This window comes from Ictalurus furcatus, chromosome 15, assembly GCF_023375685.1.
Source record: "Ictalurus furcatus strain D&B chromosome 15, Billie_1.0, whole genome shotgun sequence".
Taxonomy (NCBI): domain Eukaryota; kingdom Metazoa; phylum Chordata; class Actinopteri; order Siluriformes; family Ictaluridae; genus Ictalurus; species Ictalurus furcatus.
This window is the reverse complement of record NC_071269.1, coordinates 19,884-42,949: the sequence shown is the minus strand read 5'-3', so window position 1 is coordinate 42,949 and position 23,066 is coordinate 19,884. Positions and strand designations below refer to the sequence as shown.

Below are 23,066 nucleotides of genomic sequence, written 5' to 3'. Positions count from 1 at the left end.
GGTACTGAAGTATCAGTTCTCATGACATCCCTAATTTATTAGCTTTAACATTTTATAGACTCAAAGTGCAGATCTCAAACTTGCACCTGTCCAAAACTTTACCGTAATTTCCGGACTATAAGCCGCTACTTTTTTCACACGCTTTGAACACTGCGGCTTAAACAATGATGCGGCTAATTTATGGATTTTTACGGGCTAACGAGCTTCATGCCGCCAAAACATTTAGCCTCGTCACATCGGACCAATGAAATTACCGAACAGGTCACAGTGGACCAATGAAACTGTTCGAATTAAATCAAACGCACTCACACTAAATTCTTCAGATCCAGTCATTTTGCACTTCATGCACACCCCCTCATCATGGAAAACACACGAAGAAATGCATATGATGCAACTTTCAAGTTAAAGGCGATCGATCTGGCTGTCGAAGAAGGAAATAGCATGCGAAGAGCAACTTTTGCTCCAGTCTGCCAGCGGATCCTAACAGCGTGGAGCAGTGTCAAAAAATCTACTATCACCAACGGGTTTCGAAAGGCTGGACTGCTGCGTGATGAAGAGGACAGCACAAGCTCAAGGGCGAATTTGCCTCGAGACGTAAGTGACATTGAGAGCGACAACGAAAGAGAGACTGAGGAAGTGTGTGACGAAGTACCGGTAATTCTGAGGCTGTTCAATTCCGACACTGAAGAAGACGACTTTAGTGGTTTTAGTGCGCAGGAGGAAGATGAAGATAGCGATCAATGACTTTTCCTAGTAGGCAACTGTATTTTTTATTTTTTTAACCAGCCATGTTACAGGCACTGTTCAGAAAAAAGCATTTACGGAACGTATTTAATTAAAAGTTTTTAAAAAATCTTTGTGCAACATCTTTCTGTGTAAATATCTCATGTTACAACGTGGACACCTACGGCTTATAGACAAGTGCGGCCTATATATGTACAAAAAAAATTTTCTTCTTAAAGTTAGTGGGTGCGGCTTATATTCAGGTGCGCTCAATAGTCCGAAAATTACGGTACATCACATCTTTACATCTAAACTTTACATCACAGGAAATCATTTATATTCACAGTGCATTCAGGTTGTTAAAAATATATAGGTATAGATATTAATTATAATATAAAATTAATAATTAAAATCAATAAAAAGAAATAATTAAGACAAACACCCCTTCTCAAGTACATGTAAAGATACAAAGACCGATCCTTCAAGGTATTGTGGAGCGGAGGTATTTCTGAAACTCAGCAACTCACAACTGGGGTTCCTCAGGGGTCAGTTCTGGGTCCACTGCCCTTTTCTATTTATACTACATCTCTAGGGCAGGTGATTGAGTCTCATGGCTTCTCATATCATTGTTATGCTGATGACACCCAGCTCTATTTGTCCTTCCAGCCTGATGATCCATCTGTTTCTATAGGAATCTCTGCTTGCCAGTCTGACATCTCGGACTTAATGAGGGAAACACCACCTTAAGCTCAACTTGGCAAAATCTGAGCTTCTCGTCATCTCAGCCTGCCCCTCCATCAACCACAATCTCACTTTACTTGGCTCAACCACAATTAATCCAACCAGGACAGCCAGGAACCTTGGGGTGACTTTTTATAACAGCTTGACCTTTACAGACCACATTTCAATAACTGCACAGTCCTGTAGGCTCATTCTGTAGAACATCAAGAGAATCAGACCGTATCTCACCAAACAGGCTACACAGCTATTAGTGCAGGCTCATCATATCAAAACTGGACTACTGCAATGCACTACTGTCGGGCCTCCCAGCCAGCTCCATCAAACCCCTCCAGATGATTCAGAATGCATCATCATCCCCCTTCATCTCCCTCCACTGGCTTCCTGTGGCTGCCTGCATCAAATTCAAGGCCTTGATGCTCAGGTACAAGACCTTGTCAGGAACAGCACCTCCTACCTCAACACTCTCCTGAAGGCTTACGTTCCCTAACATAATCTGCGATCGATCAGTGACCGATGCGTAGTAGTGCCTACTCAGCGTGGCTGAAGGTCCGTTTCCTGAACCTTCACACTAACTGTCCCTCAGTGGTGGAATGAATTTCCAACCTCAATCCGGAGAGCAGAATCGGTCACTATCTTCAAAAAACAGCTAAAAGACCCACCTCTTCTGTGAGCACATAACTAATCCCTAAAACACCAAACCCACATTATCCTTTAAATAAATAAATAAATAAAGGGTGCAGGAATCCTTATGTAACTGCTAGTATTTTTCCTCTTCTGCTTATTATTATTTTCTGCCTTAAAATGAATCATGCAGACCAAACCATGAATCCTACAGACATAAATCTGTATATTATGTTGATATTTCTGTAAAGCTGCTTTGAGACAATGTCTATTGTAAAAAGCGCTATACAAATAAAATTGAATTAAATTGAATAAAACTTGAACAGGTAGAACCCCCTCCCGCTACTCAGGCAAGGTAAATGGGCTGTATTGGCTTAATGACCTATAGCATAGAGTTTTACGTTTTGGTCCATATCTCATGAACCGTAAGCCCACAAGCAACAATTTAGTGTGATAAATGTATATTACTTAGCGCTCTGATGAAGAATGAAGAAAATAGGTATGCATCCAGATGCTAGACAAAGATAACGAGAGTGAATGCAACACAGGGGAAAATCTAGATGCTTTAAGTGGAAATAGTAATCCCCCAACTCCGGTATTAAAGCCCTCACAGTGGTATGAATGGGTAATGATTCAGTGACATAATCGCAAAACCAAAGCTAAGGCTAAACCCACAGGAGCACCACACCGCTCTTCACATGTCTAACAGGTTTGCTGATGTTCAATGCAGTAATATGCTCTGGCCCATTCCAATACAGCATGGCAATGCAGCTTATAGCAGGTCATGGTCACTGAACTGCTGGATGTCCAGGTGGTGGTCCAAAAACAATGTGGACTTTATAGATAATTGGAGTGATTTTCACTTCACTTAAAATTTTATTTGTATAGTGCTTTTAACAATGGACACTGACCCAAAGAAGCTTTACAGAAATGTACATTCAGAATATAAATTTTAAATGTATGAATTTATACCTAATGAGCAACCCAGTGGCGACATTGTTAAGAAAAAAAAAACTCCCTGAAAAGATGAGTAAGAAACCTTGAGAGGAACCAGACTCAAAAGGGAGCCCATCGTCATCTGGTTCAGGGCTCTACAGTGCGACCATTTCACTCGCATTTGCGACTGAAAAGTACTTTGTGTGACTGTGAAAAAATATTTAGTGCGAGTGACCTGTTTGAAGTTGTATAATAAATCAGAATAAAAACTACAGGAAGTCCAAAATGTGCAACAGTTACTTTCACACTGCTTTTCATCTCCTCAGTCAACCAAACAAGTTTGCAAATACTGCAAAGAAGCCATTATGATGACAAGAGTAACACTGTACATCATCTGCTTCATCTTGACAATCTCACAAACCGCCATCTTTTATTATACGCAAAATAATGACCTGAACCTGTGACTCTGACATGCTCATGTAGCCACAGCGGTGTTGGGTGCGAGTAAATTAATAATAATCCTAAATCTACAAGATGGTTTTAAATTCAAAATTCTTTCTTAAATAATTCCTCACCAATCATACTCAACTTTTCAGTCTGCAAAACGTACAGTACGCTGCCATGCTCCCTTCACCAAGCATCCTTAATCACCATTAAACTAAAGAGCTTTGCATCTGACGGGTAAATGAACTCGCCCAATCACATCCTATGAGATTACTCAGGACATACACACACAATATATGCAGAGTGGCTCGAGAATTGGCTTTGGAGAATTTGGAAAATGCCTAATAGTGTAGCTTTAAATATATTTAAAAGGAGCAGACTTCAAACACTGAACATTGAGGTTTTTTGTATTTGTTTACAAGGTGGGACAATGTTGTTGTTTTTTTTGCATACAGCCAGTAAAATTTACTGAAAACATTCAATTTAGTTTATCAGAAGGTAAATTATTTGGTCATGGCGCTACACTATGTTCCTAAATTCTGTCATAATTGTCAAGCTCAAGTTCTCATCTTGCCCAAAACATAATGCTGCACTACAGTGCCACCATGAGGTCAACTGGGCCCATCTCACAGATGAACTGAATGGAAGAAGAGCTATATCCATGACCAAGTTTTGTGACTCTATGACCTGATCAATAATAGAATAATATACAAATCTGAATGCTAAACATTGGAATAACTTACCGTCTTCATCCTCTACATCATCTGGATTGAAAGACAAACGGGCGATTTTTCTTTTCTGTTCCTCTTTTCTCTTTTTCTCTTTCTGCTTCTCTAATTTTCTAAAACAGAACAATAGATTAAAAGTCAAAGAAGAATGACTTGAAATTTAAAGCAAATTCATTAAATTGATCTGGGGTGTCTGTAAAGATTATAGATAATTAGCAGTAAATGGCTCACAGCTGAAGCTCTTTAGACTGCTCCTTCTTAGCCAGCTGCTTTTCACGCTCTTTTACAAGGGCTTCTTGCTTTGCTTTCATGTCATTCAAAGTCACCAGACCTACAAGAAAATGTATTTTTTAATGTAAAAAATTAATTAATTAATGAATTAATTGGCAGCTTAAAAAAAAAATCTTAAGCAGGTCTCCTGCACTTCACAATTTTTGTGTTTGAATGTACTGTAACTTCTGTACTGTACAGAGCTTCATCTGTTATAGCATCTTGAGTAATAGGCAAACTGTGGGATCTACTGTGGAATTTTCATGGACTAGCACTAGCTAATCATGTTGCAGCAGCACAGTACATAAAATCATGCAGATAAAGTCCAAGAGCTTCAGTTAATGTTCAAATTAAACTTCAGAATTGGGGAAAAAGTGTGATCTCTGTGACTTTAACCATGGCAGGGTTGTTGGTACCAGACGGGCTGGTTTGAGTATTTCAGAAACTGCTGCTCTACTGGGATTTTCACACACAACAGAATGGTGCAAGCAAAAACAAAAAAAGTGAGTGACCGTACCGTGGGTGGAAACAACTTGCTGATGAGAAGAGAGGTCAGAGAAAAAGAAAAGAGGTCAAAGGAAAATGTCCAGTTTGGTTCAAGCTACCAGGAAGGCAGCTCTTTACAACCATGTTGAGCAGAAAAACATTTCAGCATGCACTAAACATCCAACCTTGAAGTGGATGGGCTACAACAGCAGAAGACCAAATAGTGTTCTACTCCTCTCAGCCAAGAACAGAAATCTGAGACTATAAGCACAGATTCCCTGAAACTGGACAGTTGAAGGTGAGAAAAATTACCTGGTCTATTTCCAGTCTTCAACTGACCAGTTTTGGTGAGTCTGTGCCCATGACAGCCTCAGACTCTTGTTTTTGGTTGACAGGAGAGGAACCTGATGTAGTCTTCTGCTGTTGTAGCCCATTCACCTCAAGGTTTGATGCATTGTGCTTTCTGAGATGGTTTTCTGTTCACCATGGTTGTAAAAAGAGTTCTTATTTGAGTTACTATAGACATCCTGTTGATGTTTTTTGTTTTTCGCAGCATTCTGTGTAATCTCTAGAGACTGTTGTGTGTGAAAATCCCAGGTGATCAGCAGTTTCTCCTATACTCCAACTAGCCCATCTGGTACCAACAACCATGCCACAGTTAAAGTCACCAAGATCACACTCCACCACCCCCCCTCCCCCATTCTTAAGAGTGAGGTGAACATTAACTGAAGCTCTTGGCCTGTATCTGATAGATGTTATGCACTGGGTAGCTGCCATTTGAACGGCTGACAGGATGACTGCACAAATGAGCAGGTGTACAAGTGTTCCTATTAAAGTAGTCAGTGAGTGTGTGTATACAGTCATGTGGAAAAAATATAAGCACATACCATGGAAATTATTGTTGTTTTTTTACATACTTGGACAAGCAAAACATTTGATCCTCTTTGAAACAGTACCTATTAATGAAGTTGATACACTATCAAATGACACATAAAATGGACATTTTGTAATAATTTAAACAAACAAATCAGTTGGAAAAAGTAAGACCACCCCTACATTTATCACACCTTCAACTCCATAAAGCTAGAATCAGGTGTTCAAGATTGGGTGCCAGTGATTAGAACCTGCTTGGGAAGTGCAGGTGGAACTGGACTTATTTACACCGCTCATATCTAGTAACTGGTTTTCCCTTTTGCTATCGAGGTTTGGGGTCGTCATGCCAAGATATAAATAGTTCTATAAGGCCTTCAGGAAAAAAATGGTTGTGGATGCCTAGGAGTCTGGCAAGGGATTAAAAAAGATCTCCAGATTATTTGAAATACATCATTCCACTGTAAGGAAAATAATCTACAAATGGCACAGATTTCAAATGATTGCCAATTTGTCCAGTGCTGGCCGTCCCAGCAAATACAGCCCAAGAGCCGACCGTTTGATTAAAAAAAAGGAAGTCTCCAAGAACCCCAAAGTTTCATCACAGGTTCTGCTAGGTAAGACTTGCAACTTTTGGTGTCAAAGTGCATACTTCTACAATCAGAAAGAGATTGCACAAATTTGACCTGCATGGGAGGTGTGTCAGGAAAAAACCTTTACAAGACTACAGTTTGACAATGAGCATATAGACAAAGACCAGGCCTGTGCTCTGGACAGACGAATCAAAGGAAAGTTGTTGGGCAAAAGTTACAGCAGACATGTTTGGTGCAGATCAAAGGCTGCTTTTCAGGAGAATCACCTCATACCAACTCTGAAGCACAGGACCACTTCCACCACCATGCTGGACCGTAGGTGGTATAATGTTCTTTTTGTGGAATTCTGTGTTTGGTTTACACCACAGGTACCAGGCCCGTCTTCCAAACAGTTCCACTTTCGACTCATCAGTCCACAGAACATTCTCCCAAAAGGTTTGAGGATCATCAAGGTGTGTTTTGGCAAAAATCAGACGAGCCTTACTGTTCTTCTGAGTTAACAGTGAGTTTTGCCTCACCAGTTTTCCATGGATGCCATTTTTGCCCAGTGTCTTTCTGATCATGGAGTCATGAACAATGACCTTTATTGATGCAAGAGAGGCCTGTAGGTCCTTTGATGTTGTCCTTGGCTCTTTTGTGACTTCCTGGACAAGTAGATGCTGTGCTCTTGGAGTAATTTTGGAAGGTCGGTCACTTCTGGGAAGGTTCACTACTGTGCCGAGTTTTTCCATTTGGAGATAACGGCTCTCACTGTGGTTCTTTGGAGTCCCAGCGCCTTTGAAATAGCTTTGTAACCCTTCCCAGACTGATGTACTTCAATCATCTTCTTCCTCATCATTTCAGGAATTTCTTTTGATTTTTTGCATCGTGTGTTACTGGGTAAGATATTTTAACCAACTTCTTGCTGTTAAAAAGTTATATTTAAGTGTTGATTTGATTGAAAAAGGTTTACAGCAATCAGGCCTGGTTGTGTCTAGTCCAGCTGAACCCCATTATCAATGCGGTTTCATAGATTTGGGGAATCAATAACTATGGGGGCAAATACATTTTCACACAGGACCAGCTGGTATTGGACCAACTTTGTGCTTCAATAAGTAACTATCATTTAAAGACTGTATTTTGTGTTTACTCAGCTTGACTTTGTTTTAATGTCTGAAACAATTTAATATGAGAAATACTCAAAAACTGAAGAAATCAGGATGTGAAAAAGTATTTGCCCCAGCAATATATAGATGCCTGACACTGACATGAATTTTTGCAAGTGGTCCACTGCACATGCAAATCTCTGACATAACCCTAACCCCAAGTATGTCACTCAAAAGATAGCCTGCCAAAAAATATTTTCAAGAATAGAGCCAGTAACAGACCATTTGCAACATAACCTGAAAGAATAAAAATGTATATTATGAACATAGAGTAAAAGCAAATGGTTTAAAGATAAAAAAAAAAATAGGTAGCTATTAGCTTCACTGGTAACACTAGTGCCCCTGACTCCATTCATATTTATCTCAGTGAAATCAACATTTGTGCAACACCAACTTTCAACACTGACAGTTTACATACATGGAGTAAATCCTGCAAAACTAAATTATTATTATTAATTTTTTTATTAACTTAACGCATTTCATTTGATTTAAAATGTGGAGCCAAATGTTTTATGGATTTTTTTATTCTTTAAAAAATATTTTTAAAAAGACCCTTAAACTATTAATAAGTGTTCAGACTCTTTAGTATAACATTTAAAATAGTCAGAATTGCTGAGAGTCTAAATACTTTTTGTAAGTCTGTGTAATGTTACCAATATAAAATAAGGAAAACAGTACAGGAATGTCTTAAAATGGAGGATTTAACTCTGAAGCTTGCTTACCCACAGTGCTTGACTTAAGCTCTTGCTCAACAGCATCATAGTGAGCAGAGAACTTTTTATCAATGTTTGATTTCACAATATTGTCCTGAAAGGCAGAAAAAAAAAAAAGTTAGATCACTTGCACACTGATATTAAGATGTGTGTAAATTTAATAGGTTGTTTCTTAGAATACTTGCAGACAGCATTTTTCAGTTTTTAAATTTCTCTTTAAAGATCTTCTGACAAATCATGAGTAGTGACTTTTTACTTGAAAATTTACTGCAGGAACATATTGGTTTGTAGTAAAAAAAAAAATACTGTCTGGAACAATGTGTGTCATGTGTAATCCACATGAATCTGATGGGGTTGAGTAGGGGGTTGAATAATTCTGCAAGGCAATAGCACGTTTAACAGTGGACATTGTCACAAAGCAGCTTGACAGAAATCCGGATATGGATTTATCCCTTATTCATCCCTAAATGAAAAGAGATGACAGTAGCAAGAAAAAAAAACTCCTTGAGATGACCTGAGGAAAAAACCTTGAGAAGAACCAGAGTCAAAAGGGAACTGATTCTCTTCTGCATGACACCAGATTATGCATCAATATTATGATTATGAGTCAATCTGTACTAAACGTGTTGAAAGGAACTACAGTATGAGCAACAGAGTCATTTTTATTAATTCGTATTTGTTTTCTTGAAAAAGTGTTGCTTAGTTTTGTCAAAACTTTAGATAAATTTGGTTTTGGATCTAGTTTCATTTGTGTGAAAACCCTGTACAACAAACAGTTGGGTGTCTTTAATTCATTGTTACTTCTAAGTTTTATGAAAAGGTGCTCAATTCTTGCATTTCCTCATATTTCTCTTATGCAGACCTTAATACTTGTAAATCTATTGATTAGGGCCCAAGCACCGATGGTGTGAAGCCCCACTGGATCTGCTCCGTTTATTAGGGCCTCAGCCTTCACCAGAGGTGCTAAAGCTCGTTTGTTTTTGGAATGTTTTTCACAATTATTATTATAATTTTTTTACATTTTTAACACATTCACCAGTTTTTAAGGCATTCATCACATGTGAAAACTCACGAAACTTAGCACACACATCAGACCTGCATAAAATAAAAAATGTACGTAGTGTATAGGCCCGTGTGTGATCAAGGAGCTCTACAGGGCCACCAAATGGACTCAATGGTTGGGATGAAGTTGCTCAGAGGTGCAAAAGATTTGGTATGGTTATTGATTTCATCATGTAAGACAGTTCACTTGGTTTTATTTATTTATTTATTTATTTACTTACTTATTTTACACACGTGAGAACCGGTGAAAATTTACATCTTATAGGGGTTCCAGAATTGATTATGGCAAAATGCTCCACAAAATAGCTCCACCAACAAAATTTCAACAATGTGTGCCTCCTGCTACCTACATGTATGAAATTTGATACACATGTAACATGCCAATACATACAAACAAGTCTCTTGAATCCATGCCCTAAACTCAGACATTTTGATTTTTCTCTTCAATTTTTGCTGTTTTTGCCAATTCCAGACCTTGTAATTTAACAAACTCCTCCTAGAATTTCATTGGATCAACATCTTATTCAGACAGTCTCATGTAAAGGCCTTGATGATGCTAAATTGCAAAGCTTTTGAGTTTTCGCCGCATGGCAATCTCACAAAGTTCAATGTTTTGCCATGAAACAGGAAGTTGTTATAACTCAAACATACAATGTCCGATCTGCTCCAAACTTTGCCCCAAACACACGTTTGATAACAGTTCCAGCCTGAAGACATCTACATGCCAATATTCAGTTATAGTCATAGTGCCACCTACTGGCAACAGCCTTGTACTCTAACAAACTTTTCCCAGAGATTTAATCAGATCAACATCATAGTCGGTCAGTCTAATCCAAAGGCCTTGCTCATGTTCAATTGAGAAGCTTTTGAGTTTTCGTTGCAGGGCGTGTCCGTGGCTGCCTGACAAATTTCTATATAAAAAAACAAATCACATTTTTGAGGCCTAAACATGCTCGAAAACTCATGAAACTTTGCAAACACCTCAAAAGTGGCGAAATTTTTAAATCTGATACAGGTTTTAGAATTAAGTGTGGCAAAATGGCTTGACAGTGCCATCTACAAAATTTCAACAAAGCAGCCCTTGTACTACATTTCACCTACATGTAAGAAAATCTGTAGGCATATATAATATGTTAAAATGTACAAAAAAGTCTCAGAGCCTTATCCTAAACACAACTTGAAGTCAGCCATTTTTATATTTCTCTGCCATTCTTGCTCAGATTTTGCCATTTCCTGGCCTCGTACTTCTAGAGTCATCCGATCAACATATTTGGTCAGTCTAATCTAAAGGATTTGTTGATGCTAAATCGCAAAGCTTTTGAGTTTTCGATGCCTGGCGTGGACGTCTGACAAATTTCAATGTTTCACCATGAAATAGGAAGTTGTTATAACTCAGACATACAATGTTCAATCTCTACCAAACTTCATGTTTGATACGAATCCTGGCCTGAAGACAACTACATGTCAATATTCAGTTATAGTCATAGCGCCACCTGCTGGCAACAGGAAATGACATATTTTACATCGTGATACACTCTTAACAACATATAAGTGCTAAAAAAAAAATGTTATGACATTCCCCTGGCAGAGCAACCCCAACGTGCACCAGGGTGCAAGGGCCCGTTCATTGTTGCTTGCAGCTTTACATTTTTTTTTATTTCTTCTTTGTATGTTCATGTCATAAAGAGGAATAATAAGTTAATAAAGAATGACATTAATAGGAAAGCTCAAGTTAGTCCATTCTTAGAAGGCAAACAAAAGGTAACTGAATCAGATGTGAAGTGTTATTTGAAATAATACATTTCAACTATGAGGAAATACATCTTCTATTGATTTAAACAAGGTTTCGTCTCGTCGGCGAGTGCCGGGTAGTCAGGACCACTGGAATAAAGTTGGTTTGATGTTGGACGTTCGATATTCGCGGAAATGCGGAAATTAAGGGACCATCTCTAAAGTTACATACTACATTTTCATACACGTTTCTAACTTCAATAGCATTTGAAGGGAATGACTTACAGCCATATAACCAACTGTAAAGTGTTCATCTGGGTGTCTAGATGAACACTTTCCAGTTGGTTTTGTGACTAAGTGATTACCTTCAAAACCTATTGAGCTTTAAAAAGAAAATGGTATATTTTGTGTATGGGCCCATTCTGCAGTGAAATTCATGTCTAATTTACATATGATTTAATAACTTATTTTGATAAATATCAAAAATCTAAAAGGTGTGTCTCACAGCTGACACCCAGGATGAACACTTTACAGTTGGTTATGTGACTGTAAGTCATTCCCTTCAAGTGCTATTGAAGTTAGAAACGTGTATAACAATGTAGTATGTGACTTTAGAGACGGTCCCTTAATTTCCGCATATCCGCGAATATCGAACGTCCAACGTCACACCAACTTTATTCCAGTGTCGGGGACCTTACCCATGGGACCCGGCCGAGCATAGCCCAAACGAGCTACATGGGACCGAGGTTCAAAACTCAATAGATTAGCGTAATATATTTAAAGCGTCTCACTTGCCTCTGCTATTTTTTGTTTTAACTGCTCCAGCTGCTCTCTCTCTCTTTCGCGTTTTTTCATCAACTGCATGGCTCTTCCCGCCTCGCTAGCCGCTCCTTTGTACTGCGCCATTGTGACTTGAATGTTTCTTTTAACTGTAAATTGCGAACTGTCAAATTCCGTGTAAATAAATAAATGTACGCGTTCGACAAACAACCTCGCTGGAACTGAAGACGCGTTTTCGTTCTGATTCTTCTTCTTGTACTATTTATTGGCGGTTGGCAAACCAGCTTTTGGTGCATTACCGCCACCTTCTGAACTGGAGTGTGGTGCGTCAATGCTTAGGAATGAATGAATAAATAAATAAATAAACAAATGCAATTAAATACAATTAAATATCTTATAATCTTGTATAATTTCCTGTTTCTTTTAGATATCTTTTCACAGCTATTCTAATATTTTTATCCCTTTGCTGTTTACTCAGCACATGTTCTAAAGTCATATTCTTTTCACCTTCTTTATGTACTTTTGTTTCCAGTATTTGTCATATGCTGTACACTGCAATAAAACATGTTCAGCATTTTCATTCATTCCACAGTGCCTACATAATCCATTTGGATGTTTCCATTCTGAGTTTTTACTGTTCTAACGTTACCACTGTTCAGCTTGGATAACCACAGAAGCACAGATGTTATCAGCTACTATGGATGATTATTGTACAAAATTAAAAAGAATAAAAAATGTAATGCAGTTCTATGAATGTCAGATGAATAGCACTGCATTATCACTGCAAATCCTAGTGGCAATGCAAACAGTGGCAATGCCGACACAGGGTAGCAGAGGGGGCATCAGCAGATACAGGGTCGTGAGGAAGTTGGCATGCTTTCTAGTTAGTCAATAACACTGTAAACAAATGGGAGTTTGTTTTAAAATCTGAATAATAATCATATGAAATGTAGTTTTACCTGACGTGATGGCTGCAGATGCAGAGAGTATTTCACTTACTCTGCTACCCTTCAAACTGCTCATGTTCTACCTCAAAACTATTGTTGTCTTTACCTGTTCCAAGCATAGACACATATGATTCCAACTTTGTTGCTGAGTAGCTGATGTAGTTAATGACTCTACTTTTTAAAAACCCATTAACACTTTTTGTTTCTGTGTATTTCAGATGACATTACGTGATCTAGAGCCAGTTGTACTGGTTAACAGCTCCTGCTCTTGTGTGGCTGGGAGTGGGATATGCAACCATTTGGTTGCTTTGCTTTACCAGACAGCCCATTACTCTGAATGTGGAATGTCTGTCGTCCCTCCTGTCCTTTCATGCACCCAAACAGAGCAGAAGTGGCATAAACCACAAACAGTCCTTTGGATCAATTAAATATGTGGCACAAGGTTTGTTTTGCTATAGTCTTAACCCTCTTACCCCTAAGTTCCCACAGTATTATGTCCCACAACCCTATATTCCCCATAGAAACAGCACGCCAACCGTGAGTTCCCAGGCCAAAATTGGCCCCAAAATCAACATTTTAATTTGAACATTTTTAGGCCTTGAAACAACTTATAATAATGTATTTGTGTAATATTACTTTGAAAAGGAAGCAGTTCAGTGTTTTTACTCCACTTAGAGAACAACTCTTAACTAGAGAAATGACGAAAAAAATGCTGGCTAAAATCCTTCTACTCATTTAGAAGTACCATACGAGCATCAGCGTGGTCAATGCCTTTGAATAAATTCAAGTAAATAATAAATAAATAAATGCATTTTAGCGCCAAAAGTCAAGTTTCTGGTGATAATCAGACCAGCAGGTAGTGTTTTCACGAATGCACAGAGATGGTCCCGTTATGACTCCAGACCCCTGCAGTGTCAGTCGCACTGGTTGATACTGAAGATGAAGACGGATCAGGGTCTGAATCAGGAGAGATTGTGTCTCTATCGGTTTCGGTTTCAACATCGCCTGAACTTTCACTGCTGTCACGATCTAGAATCCTCGCTCTGGCCTGTGTAACTGTGTACGTTTTCTTTTTTTTTACTGTTTTAGATGTACCCGTGTTCACTGTAGGTGTAACTTTAGCTGGAACACGATTACTTTTTCACTTTGGCATTTTTAGTTCACTTCTACTAGTACACCAATATTCACGCTTGGATCTTATCGTAATGCCGGCGTAATAACGTAATCACGTCGTGACGTCATGAGGTCATCAACCTTCCGGGTCAGAAAAGAATAATTAAATAAGTAAGGAATCATAGCAGAGTAATGCCGGTACACCGGCCTTACGAGGATAACGTTTACACTGTAAATCCTCTATATCGGCCTTACGGGTATTTGGCATAGACGACCAAGCCGGTATATCGTCCTTACGGGAATAGATCAAAGACGGGCAAGCCGGTTTTTCAGCCATACGGGGTAAGAGGGTTAATGCCATCTAATAAATAGGGAGTGAAGCCAGGACCGGTGGATGCCATGGTGGTACTGAAGCCCAAACCAGTTGCTACTCCAGCAAGTGGAATCAGGTATGCAGAATAAGTGTAAACAAGCACGCTGTATTATACTGTCTAGCAAAAATGGTTATTGATTGCCTGATAATGTTCTTGCAGATCTGCACTATACAGGGCCTACAGTGGTGAGCTGCCAGACCCATCAAGCCTCAACCCTAAAGCTGCCTATGCTGACTTCAAACCAGGCTCTCTTCCCCTTACCTGCACAATGAATCTCTCACCTGACAAGCCACTCGTGGACTCGATCTTCAGTAAGGTACAAGCTTTCAGTATCCTATTGTATCAGCATCCACTACCTACACCTGATGGTGTTATCACCCATAAGGATTCAGGATTATTAAGGATTATTCCCAAAAGTGCCACCAGACAGGCTACCAGTTAAAGCCACCAGATTGTACATATGTGCCAACAAACCTTGAACAGCTGCATCTCAATTCACTGTCTTTGACTTTGTCACGGTCACACCTCATTGAAGAAGCAACAAGATGTCAAAGTGCAGCACCTGAATGGCATTCACTCAGGAAGGAGAAGGTGACTGCTTCAAATTTTAGGGAGGTTAGCCACGTTAGAGGTCCAAATGCTGAAGTAGACCTAGCTGAGAGGATCATCCAAGCGATAAGACAAACAGCACACATGAAGAGGGGACTGGATATGGAGGCAGGTATCTTAAAGGACTATGCAACTCTGAAAAACGTAAACTTAAGGAAATATGGACTGGTGATTCATCCAGTTGCACCTTAGCTGGGTGCATCACCTGATGGGCTGGTATATGACCTGCTTGAGAGACCATCATTTGGCTTGGTTGAAATAAAATGCCCAAATGCACTAAGCTACTTTATGTAAGCACTTTTTGTAAAAATGTATAGATCTTATTTAGTTCTGGGTTGTCTCCTGTGGTTAGTGTGTTGTTTTATGTAGCACCATGGTCCTGGAGAAACGTTTTTTCATTTCACTGTGTACTGTACCAGCTCTATATGGTTGAAATGACAATAAAGTGAACTTGAAACTTGAAAATTGAAACTACATTGACTGCAGGTACCTCAGAGCTGACCATGGCATATACAAATTGAAGAAAAGCCATCGTTATTATTGGCAAGTGCAGAGGCAGTTGCTTATCACAGGTATGGAATGGTGTGAATTTGTTGTCTGTGCCCATGATGATATGTTTGTGCAGCGCATTCACAGAGACACTTCTGTGTTAAACTCCCTGAAACAGAGGTGTGATTTGTTTTTCTTTTATACATATCTACCAAAATACCTCTCCATGCACAAGTAACTGAAGAGGAACACTGCTGAGGAAATGAATTTATGCATGATTTTACAAACGTAATTTTATTTTGTCAGGTCATCTGATTAAAATATTTGTGTCACGATTCTATATTTGTTGACAGTTTCATTTCAAATTATGTCAGTACAGTGAATGATATGAAGGGCTCATTCTAAGGTTAAAACCAAAATGATTTGTTTCAGGTGATTATATACAGTATCTCACAAAAGTGAGTACACCCCTCACATTTTTGTAAATATTTGATTATATCTTTTCATGTGACAGCACTGAAGAGATGACACTTTGCTACAATGTAAAGTAGTGAGTGTACAGCTTGTGTAACAGTGTAAATTTGCTGTCCCCTCAAAATAACTCAACACACAGCCATTAATGTCTAAACCGCTGGCAACAAAAGTGAGTACACCCCTAAGTGAAAATGTCCAAAATGGTCCCAATTAGCCATTTTCCCTCACCGGTGTCATGTGACTTGTTAGTGTTACAAGGTCTCAGGTGTGAATGGGGAGCAGGTGTGTTAAATTTGGTGTCATTGCTCTCACACTCCCTCATACTGGTCACTCTCTTCAGTGTTGTCACATGAAAAGATATAATCAAATATTTACAAAAATGTGAGGGGAGTACTCACTTTTGTGAGGTACTGTAAATAATGAAAAACATTTATAGATATTTCATTCCATTTCTGCCTGTCTAATTCTGCTAACAATTCTACAATGTTAGCAATTGCTTGCCCAGACTTTACCTAAAGGCCCACTTTGGTAGTTGACCAAGAGGCAGGCCACTGTGTAAAGTTGATTATGCAGCCTGTGAGTGAAAGACGGATTACTGTACTGAATATATTGTGCTCCTTCACCCTTCAAATGAGTCGCTCAACATGGCCTCTCAGTCTTGCAAGTAGACTGTGTTTCCCTGACCTCTGGCCCAAACAGTTGTGCTCTCTTTGAAAGGAAGGTAGGTACAGTATGTGGACTTTGCAAGGCACACAGTCTTCCACAAGGAAACCCTAACTACCATTATAGTGTTGTTTCTATTTTTTCCAAAAGTTAAACAATAATAAGTTTCAAAGTCAAGTACTTACATCAGATCAGTAGTGGATAAAGAAAAACACAAAGAACCATGAGTGAGAAAAGTGCAATTTATTGTTGTCATGATTCCCCCTTGAAGTAGCGTGCTCTAAGCGCCTGCTTTTCCGTTGTTGACCGTAGTGACATCTGGACACGTGTGTTTTGTTTATGTTTCTGTCATGTCTCCTCCCTGTTCTGTCATTGGCTGGGATTTCACGTGGGTCTATATTGCTCTCAGCTGCTAGCAGTTTAGACGCTGATCATGTCCGCATATATACCGCACGCCTCCCAGCACACAACGGGGAAGATTACCTTAGAGTTAGTTTAGTTCGTATCGTAGTCATAGTCATGGTCCATGTTTAGAGTTAGTTCGCGCTGGATTATCCGCTTCCAGTCCCTCGTCATAGTTCGTTTCTCGTTTAGTTTATTGACCCTGTTTTCCGTGACCACGACCTAGATTCCAGCCTTGCCCCGTGTATGCCTGTTTGCCAATCGCCTGACCTCTTGCATGTTTGTGGATTACGTTTTGGATCACGTTTTGGATTTGTCTGCCTGTCTCTCTTTCAAATAAACAACTGCCGAAACATGGATGCAGCAGGAGAACGGAGGAAACGCAGAACCCGGAAGTCGACGCCAACCGTCCCCGCTATGGACTCAGTCCACTTCCCACACTGTACATTTATGGAGCTTCCTGATCCATTTGATGGATTTTTTGGTGCCCCAGAATATTTCCTGGTAGACTGTCAATTCTATTTCTCCAGCCTGTCAGACCCTAAGCCAGAGGAGAAGCAATGGCTCCGATTCTTGTGGTCCCGGTTTTTTGGCCCGGCCCGTCAATGGGTGCAGCTCAAACTGGATAAGCATTGTAGGAACCTGGACAGTGTAGAACAGTTTGTGGGGGAATTCATGATGCGATTCGGGAGTCCGGAGGCGAAGGACGAGCTAGAACAACTTCTCAGGGGGGTAAGTCTGGCAGGCAAACCTGCCCTGCCGTTTACCCACTACTACAGGCAAACTCATGCAGAGCTCAACTCTTAAATCCAAGTCAAGTCTAATCCAAGTCAAGTCTCAAGTCCCTGAAATCCAAGTCAAGTCTCAAGTACCTGAAATCCAAGTCAAGTCTCCAGTCTCTGAGGTCCAAGCCAAGTCTCCAGTCTCTGACGTCCAAGCCAAGTCTCCAGTCTCTGACGTCCAAGCCAAGTCTCCAGTCTCTGAGGTCCAAGCCAAGTCTCCAGTCTCTGAGGTCCAAGCCAAGTCTCACGTCCCTGAGGTCCAAGCCAAGTCTCACGTCCCTGAGGTCCAAGCCAAGTCTCACGTCCCTGAGCTCATGTCCAAGCCTGCTGATCCAGTTGACCAAGCTCTGCTAATATCTAAGTCTAATGACCAAATTCTGCTCATGCCCAAGTCTACCAACCCGGTCGCCCAAGTTCTGCTCACGCCCCAGTCTGCTGACACACCCAGCCAAGTTCTGCTCACGCCCCAGTCTGCTGACACACCCAGCCAAGTTCTGCTCACGCCCCAGTCTGCTGACACGCCCAGCCAAGTTCTGCTCACGCCCCAGTCTGCTGACACGCCCAGCCAAGTTCTGCTCACGCCACAGTCTGCTGACACACACAGCCAAGTTCTGCTCACGCCACAGTCTGCTACACGCACAGTCAAGTTCTGCTCACGCCACAGTCTGCTGACACGCACAGTCAAGTTCTGCTCACGCCACAGTCTGCTGACACGCACAGCCAAGTTCTGCTCACGCCACAGTCTGCTGACACGGCCACCCAAGCTCCGCCCATGCCCTGTTCAGCTGAGGTCGTCGCTCAGCCCCCCTGTTCAGCTGAGGTCGTCGCTCAGCCTCCCTGTTCAGCTGAGGTCATCGCTCAGTCTTCCTGTTCAGCTGAGGTCATCGCTCAGCCTTCCTGCTCCATGGCAAACATCATTCCCCCCTTCTGCTTCGAGGAGACCCACGCTCCTCTCCCTGGCCGCACGGAGACCCACGCTCCTCTCCCTAGCCTTACAGGGGACTTCGCTCTGCCTTCCAGTTCAGCTGGGGACTTCGCTCCGCTTCCATGCTCCGACGAGGACGTCGCCCTGTTTCCCTGGTCTGCTGAGTACAGTGCTCTGTTTCCCTGCTCCGCCGAGGACGTTGCTCTGCCTTCATGCTCCGCCGAGGTCATCGCTCAGCCTGCCTGCCCTGCTGTGAACATCGCTCAGCCTCCCTGTTCAGCCGAGGATGTCGCTCAGCCTCCCTGTTCAGCCGAGGATGTCGCTACGCTTTCATGCTCCGCCGAGGACTTCGCTCAGCCTGGCTGCCCGGCTGTGGATGTCGCTCTGCCTTCACGCTCCGCCGAGGACTTCGCTCAGTCTGCCAGCCCTGCTGTGAACGTCGCTCCGCTTCCCTGCGCCACCAAGAACACCGTGCAGTTTCCTGGCCCATGCTTGGGACATTCAGCCCAGGGGGCTGGGGCCGCCAATTAAATGGGATGACTCATGGCACTCCGGGAGAAGTGCCTTTGGGGGGGGTTCTGTTATGATTCCCACTTGAAGCAGCGTGCTCTAAGCGCGAATGCGCGAGCACCTGCTTTTCCGTTGTTGACCGTAGTGACATCTGGACACGTGTGTTTTGTTTATGTTTCTGTCATGTCTCCTCCCTGTTCTGTCATTGGCTGGGATTTCACGTGGGTCTGTATTGCTCTCAGCTGCTAGCAGTTTAGACGCTGATCATGTCTGCATATATACCACGCGCTTCCCAGCACACAACGGGGAAGATTACCTTAGAGTTAGTTTAGTTCGTATCGTAGTCATAGTCACGGTCCATGTTTAGAATTAGTTTAATTCGTATAGTAGTCATAGTCACGTTCCATGTTTAGAGTTAGTTTGCGCTGGATTATCCGCTTCCAGTCCCTCGTCATAGTCCGTTTCTCGTTTAGTTTATCGACCCTGTTTTCCGTGACCACGACCTAGATTCCAGCCTTGCCTCGTGTATGCCTGTTTGCCAATCGCCTGACCTCTTGCATGTTTGTGGATTACGTTTTGGATCACGTTTTGGATTTGTCTGCCTGTCTCTCTTTCAAATAAACAACTGTTCATCCTGCACTTGCATCCGTCCTATCTCTGCTCCGTCACGATACGTGACAATTGTCCACCACACGAGATCCTCACAGTGAGACATCCCAAAGGGATCTAAAAAACCCCTAGTTACGGGGCTCCCTTTTATACAGTGGAAACACCCCTGGTTTGCCTAAATACCAGTACTCTTGATTTCTGGGTGATTTCCATTTCCACTGAATTTTAGGCTTATTCCAAAAACTGTTTTTTTGATTTTCTGGTACTGCTGAAAACCATTATTTTTTATTTTATGGAATTTTTGACAACCATCGTTTCTGTTTTTCTGTTATTTCTGAAAACCATTATTTTCGAGTTTATGGTATTTTTTTTCTCCCTACATTTCTAGTTACTCTTTTATTTTTATTTTAAAACTACTTCTGCTTATTATGGCATTTTGATCTGACCATCATTGAGCGAGGACCTTAGCTGTCTTTGTACTTTTTTCTTTATCATGGGTAAGTGTATGTATTTCTTTATTTGTCAATAGCATATATTTAGTATGACTCTTAAACTGTAAATGAATATTAGCCATTTGTTTTGTTATTCACTGTACTTTATTCTATGTGTTGCATGTCTGAATGTGTGTGTGTGTGTGTGTGTGTGTGTGTGTGTGTGTGTTTCCTTTTTCTGTTGAGGCTATGTAATGTCTGACTCAGAGTGGCCTTCTTTTTATGAGGAAAAGAGTATATTATAACGTTGTTCTTTTTTCCCTTAGAGATGCATGACTTATGCCTAGACTTGAACACTCTCTATCAACTAGCACATCTTACTGCTGATCTGTCACTTCTGGTTGAAGTTTGTAAGGATCCAGTTAGATCCTCACGGGGCTCTCAGGAAAGTTGATAAAACTCAGCCGGACACAAAGTGAAAGTGCCGTTCTTCGTTTATTACACTGCACGGTACCATAGGCTTACGCATGGTTACAGGTCTGTCATTAGAAGAGGATTAACCGAGTAAACATCCCAAAGATGGTACATTAACATGACACCGCGTGTCAGCACAAGATGTGGAGGTCACAGAGAGGGAGAACAGGGCAGCGACCATGCCCCTTGACCCCACATGACATCATCATAGCCGATCATTACACATTCTTCAGGCTGGAGTCTGGTGTTTCTGGTTTCCCTCATTCTCAATAAATTCTCATTCTCCTCATTTGGTGCCCTTGTGTTTTATTTCTATCATAAATTTTATCTAACAATAGCCATTGTTGGTTTTAGAACACAATACCAGACTGCTTTAGAATCTAGGTATCACTGATGACGCCTTCATAGAGAGATGACACAAAGGTTACAGCACCGTGAGGGGCCATCCCAATCAACCCTTTGAAAGTGCAGTGAGATTTGTAGGTAGAGAATACCTCACTCTGAAGGAGAAGAGAGTTTGGTGTTTGGCAACGCAGTTCAGTACAGTCCAAAATCACTTGAGTATCAGAGTAATACTGAAAAACATCTAGCATGTGAGCTTTGACAGTCTCCTCATCCAGCCAAATGCCCAAAGCTCCTAGTACAGTATAAAGAAAGCTTGCCCATGATTGATGATGCGGCTTATAATTGATTGGTGGATTCTGAATCTGTGGGCCAGGTCCTTCTGCATCAGACCCAATGATAGATATGTCATAAACAGAAAAACTCATCAGTGGGTTGAAGAGACTGTGAAAAGAAGAAAATCTATTTTATTTATTACTATTACACAAACACCATAACTGGCAGAGTAAGTTTGATTGAAAAACAAAAAGATGCAGTATCTTAATCATATTAAATGCTTCATAATACATTTACCGTTGCATTGGCAGTGTGAGGGACCTCAGCTGTCTTAGCTGTAGTCTGTACTCTTGTCAATGCATGATCTTGCCTGTTGCTGGCTCTATCTGCCTCCAAAAGGCCATCAAGTGGGTGTGAGTCACAAACCTGTGGGACATATTGATTTTGAAAGTATGTTAAATGTCCATAGACAGTATTAAATTGCAGATTTATTAGCATCCTAGTTGTAATTTCCATTAATACAACATATTAGGACAGAGAATAAAAAGCCTAATGCCAGAGTTTACAGAATAAGTAATTTAACAAGAACAAAAACTGGACCACGCATCCACTCACAACTCCCTCATCTAGACAGTCAGTCATTTTGGAGTTTGTTTACTTTCATTTCCGGCTATTCTTGAAAGCACAGTGTGCTGCTAGTTGTTGTTGACAGCCCTAGTAATTTTATATTAATCTGACAAACACATTGTCAGCTTACCTCGTGTAAAACATAATGTTATCATCGGAGGCAGCAAACTGCTCCAAACAGAACTTGCTGCGGAGGGTTATCTCCTCAATTGGTTTTTGGTGCCTTGCTATTTCCATATGTAGATCTTCAGTGTGGTTCAGGGACAAATCCAGGGAAGCAGATTCAGCAATGGAGCAGTAGTCGGGGTCCGAATATTCCACATCCATAGAGGGGACAACAGTATACAATGTGTCTGTGTTTGGTTGCTCTATCCTTTCCCAAACTCTGGTGCATGGGGCTGGAAGTGTGAAGTTGTTCCAATGAAAATGCACCGGGACAGCTCAATTCTTCAGACGTCTGCGTCCGGCTGGAGTTGGAGTCTCGATCAGGTCTGTACTTTGGAAATGTCGGCTACACACTCTTGTCTGGTTTGTAACTGTAAAATTGTCTTGTCGTATGTTAACTACCCACCTCTTCTGTATTTACTTGTCTTTGTGAAACGTGTGGAAACTGAGAAAAGTGTTCAATTTAGCAGATGCTGTACACTTTGGCACACAGCAGTGGTGGCTAGAAATGCTGCCCTCCCATCTTTGAAATGATCCTTTCAAAATAAAACTCTATGAACCACTCCATTGTGAACCTACGGAGCTGTCTGAACCACTACCAGCAGGAAAATAAACAGGAAGTGTTTGACTGAACTCATAACAGGTTATGCGAGGGAACGCAAAAGTTTCTCGAAAGAACGCAAAAGCTTTAAAAAAAAAAATTCTCCCATCTCAATTTTTTTCCACCACCATGTCCCTTTAGGGGCTCTGTAATAACCACCATTGTCCATGGATGTTTTTACTTATTTAACTTTTCAATACATAACAATCCTGTGAGTTGGGATAAGTGGTGCTAAGGCTAAACGTTAGTGTGTGTGTGTGTGTGTGTGTGTGTGTGTGTGTGTGTGTGTGTGTGTGTGCATGCATGCATGGTAACCAAAAAAAGAAAGGTGGACATTAGGAGCTACTTTAAGTCAAAGTGTAAGTCACTTCAAATATTTTCTCAGTTGCTAATGTGTAGAGTCAACAATA

At 41.0% G+C, this 23,066-nt stretch overlaps 2 protein-coding genes across 11 annotated transcripts in view; one reads left to right on the top strand and one right to left on the bottom strand.

Annotated features, from left to right (window-relative positions):
• fam50a (family with sequence similarity 50 member A) overlaps nucleotides 1-12,137 on the bottom strand; it is a 41,869-nt gene extending 29,732 nt beyond the window's left edge. The window contains exons 1-4 of the mRNA XM_053642845.1: nucleotides 11,859-12,137; nucleotides 8,280-8,364; nucleotides 4,425-4,524; nucleotides 4,209-4,306 (exon numbers count right to left, since the gene is read on the bottom strand). Coding sequence (XP_053498820.1) covers nucleotides 4,209-4,306; nucleotides 4,425-4,524; nucleotides 8,280-8,364; nucleotides 11,859-11,969 — 394 coding nt within the window. The 5' untranslated portion in view covers nucleotides 11,970-12,137. The remainder of the gene's footprint in view (nucleotides 1-4,208; nucleotides 4,307-4,424; nucleotides 4,525-8,279; nucleotides 8,365-11,858) is intronic.
• LOC128619016 (uncharacterized) lies at nucleotides 11,230-21,199 on the top strand. Of its 10 annotated transcripts, none has more exons than XR_008387861.1 (5): nucleotides 11,230-11,809; nucleotides 13,009-14,352; nucleotides 14,437-15,458; nucleotides 17,279-20,237; nucleotides 20,498-21,199. XR_008387861.1 is itself a non-coding variant. In XM_053642842.1 (5 exons), the coding sequence occupies exon 5, from the start codon at nucleotides 17,702-17,704 to the stop codon at nucleotides 18,875-18,877; it is 1,176 nt and encodes a 391-aa protein (XP_053498817.1). In that variant the 5' UTR covers nucleotides 11,230-11,809; nucleotides 13,009-13,232; nucleotides 14,276-14,352; nucleotides 14,437-15,458; nucleotides 17,279-17,701; the 3' UTR covers nucleotides 18,878-21,199. The 10 variants fall into 10 exon arrangements, 8 of the variants coding, with proteins under 8 accessions (XP_053498817.1, XP_053498816.1, XP_053498815.1 ...); XM_053642842.1 differs by having other exon boundaries at nucleotides 13,009-13,232; nucleotides 14,276-14,352; nucleotides 17,279-21,199; XM_053642841.1 differs by having other exon boundaries at nucleotides 13,009-13,850; nucleotides 14,276-14,352; nucleotides 17,279-21,199.
• The last annotated feature ends 1,867 nt before the right edge of the window (nucleotides 21,200-23,066 follow it).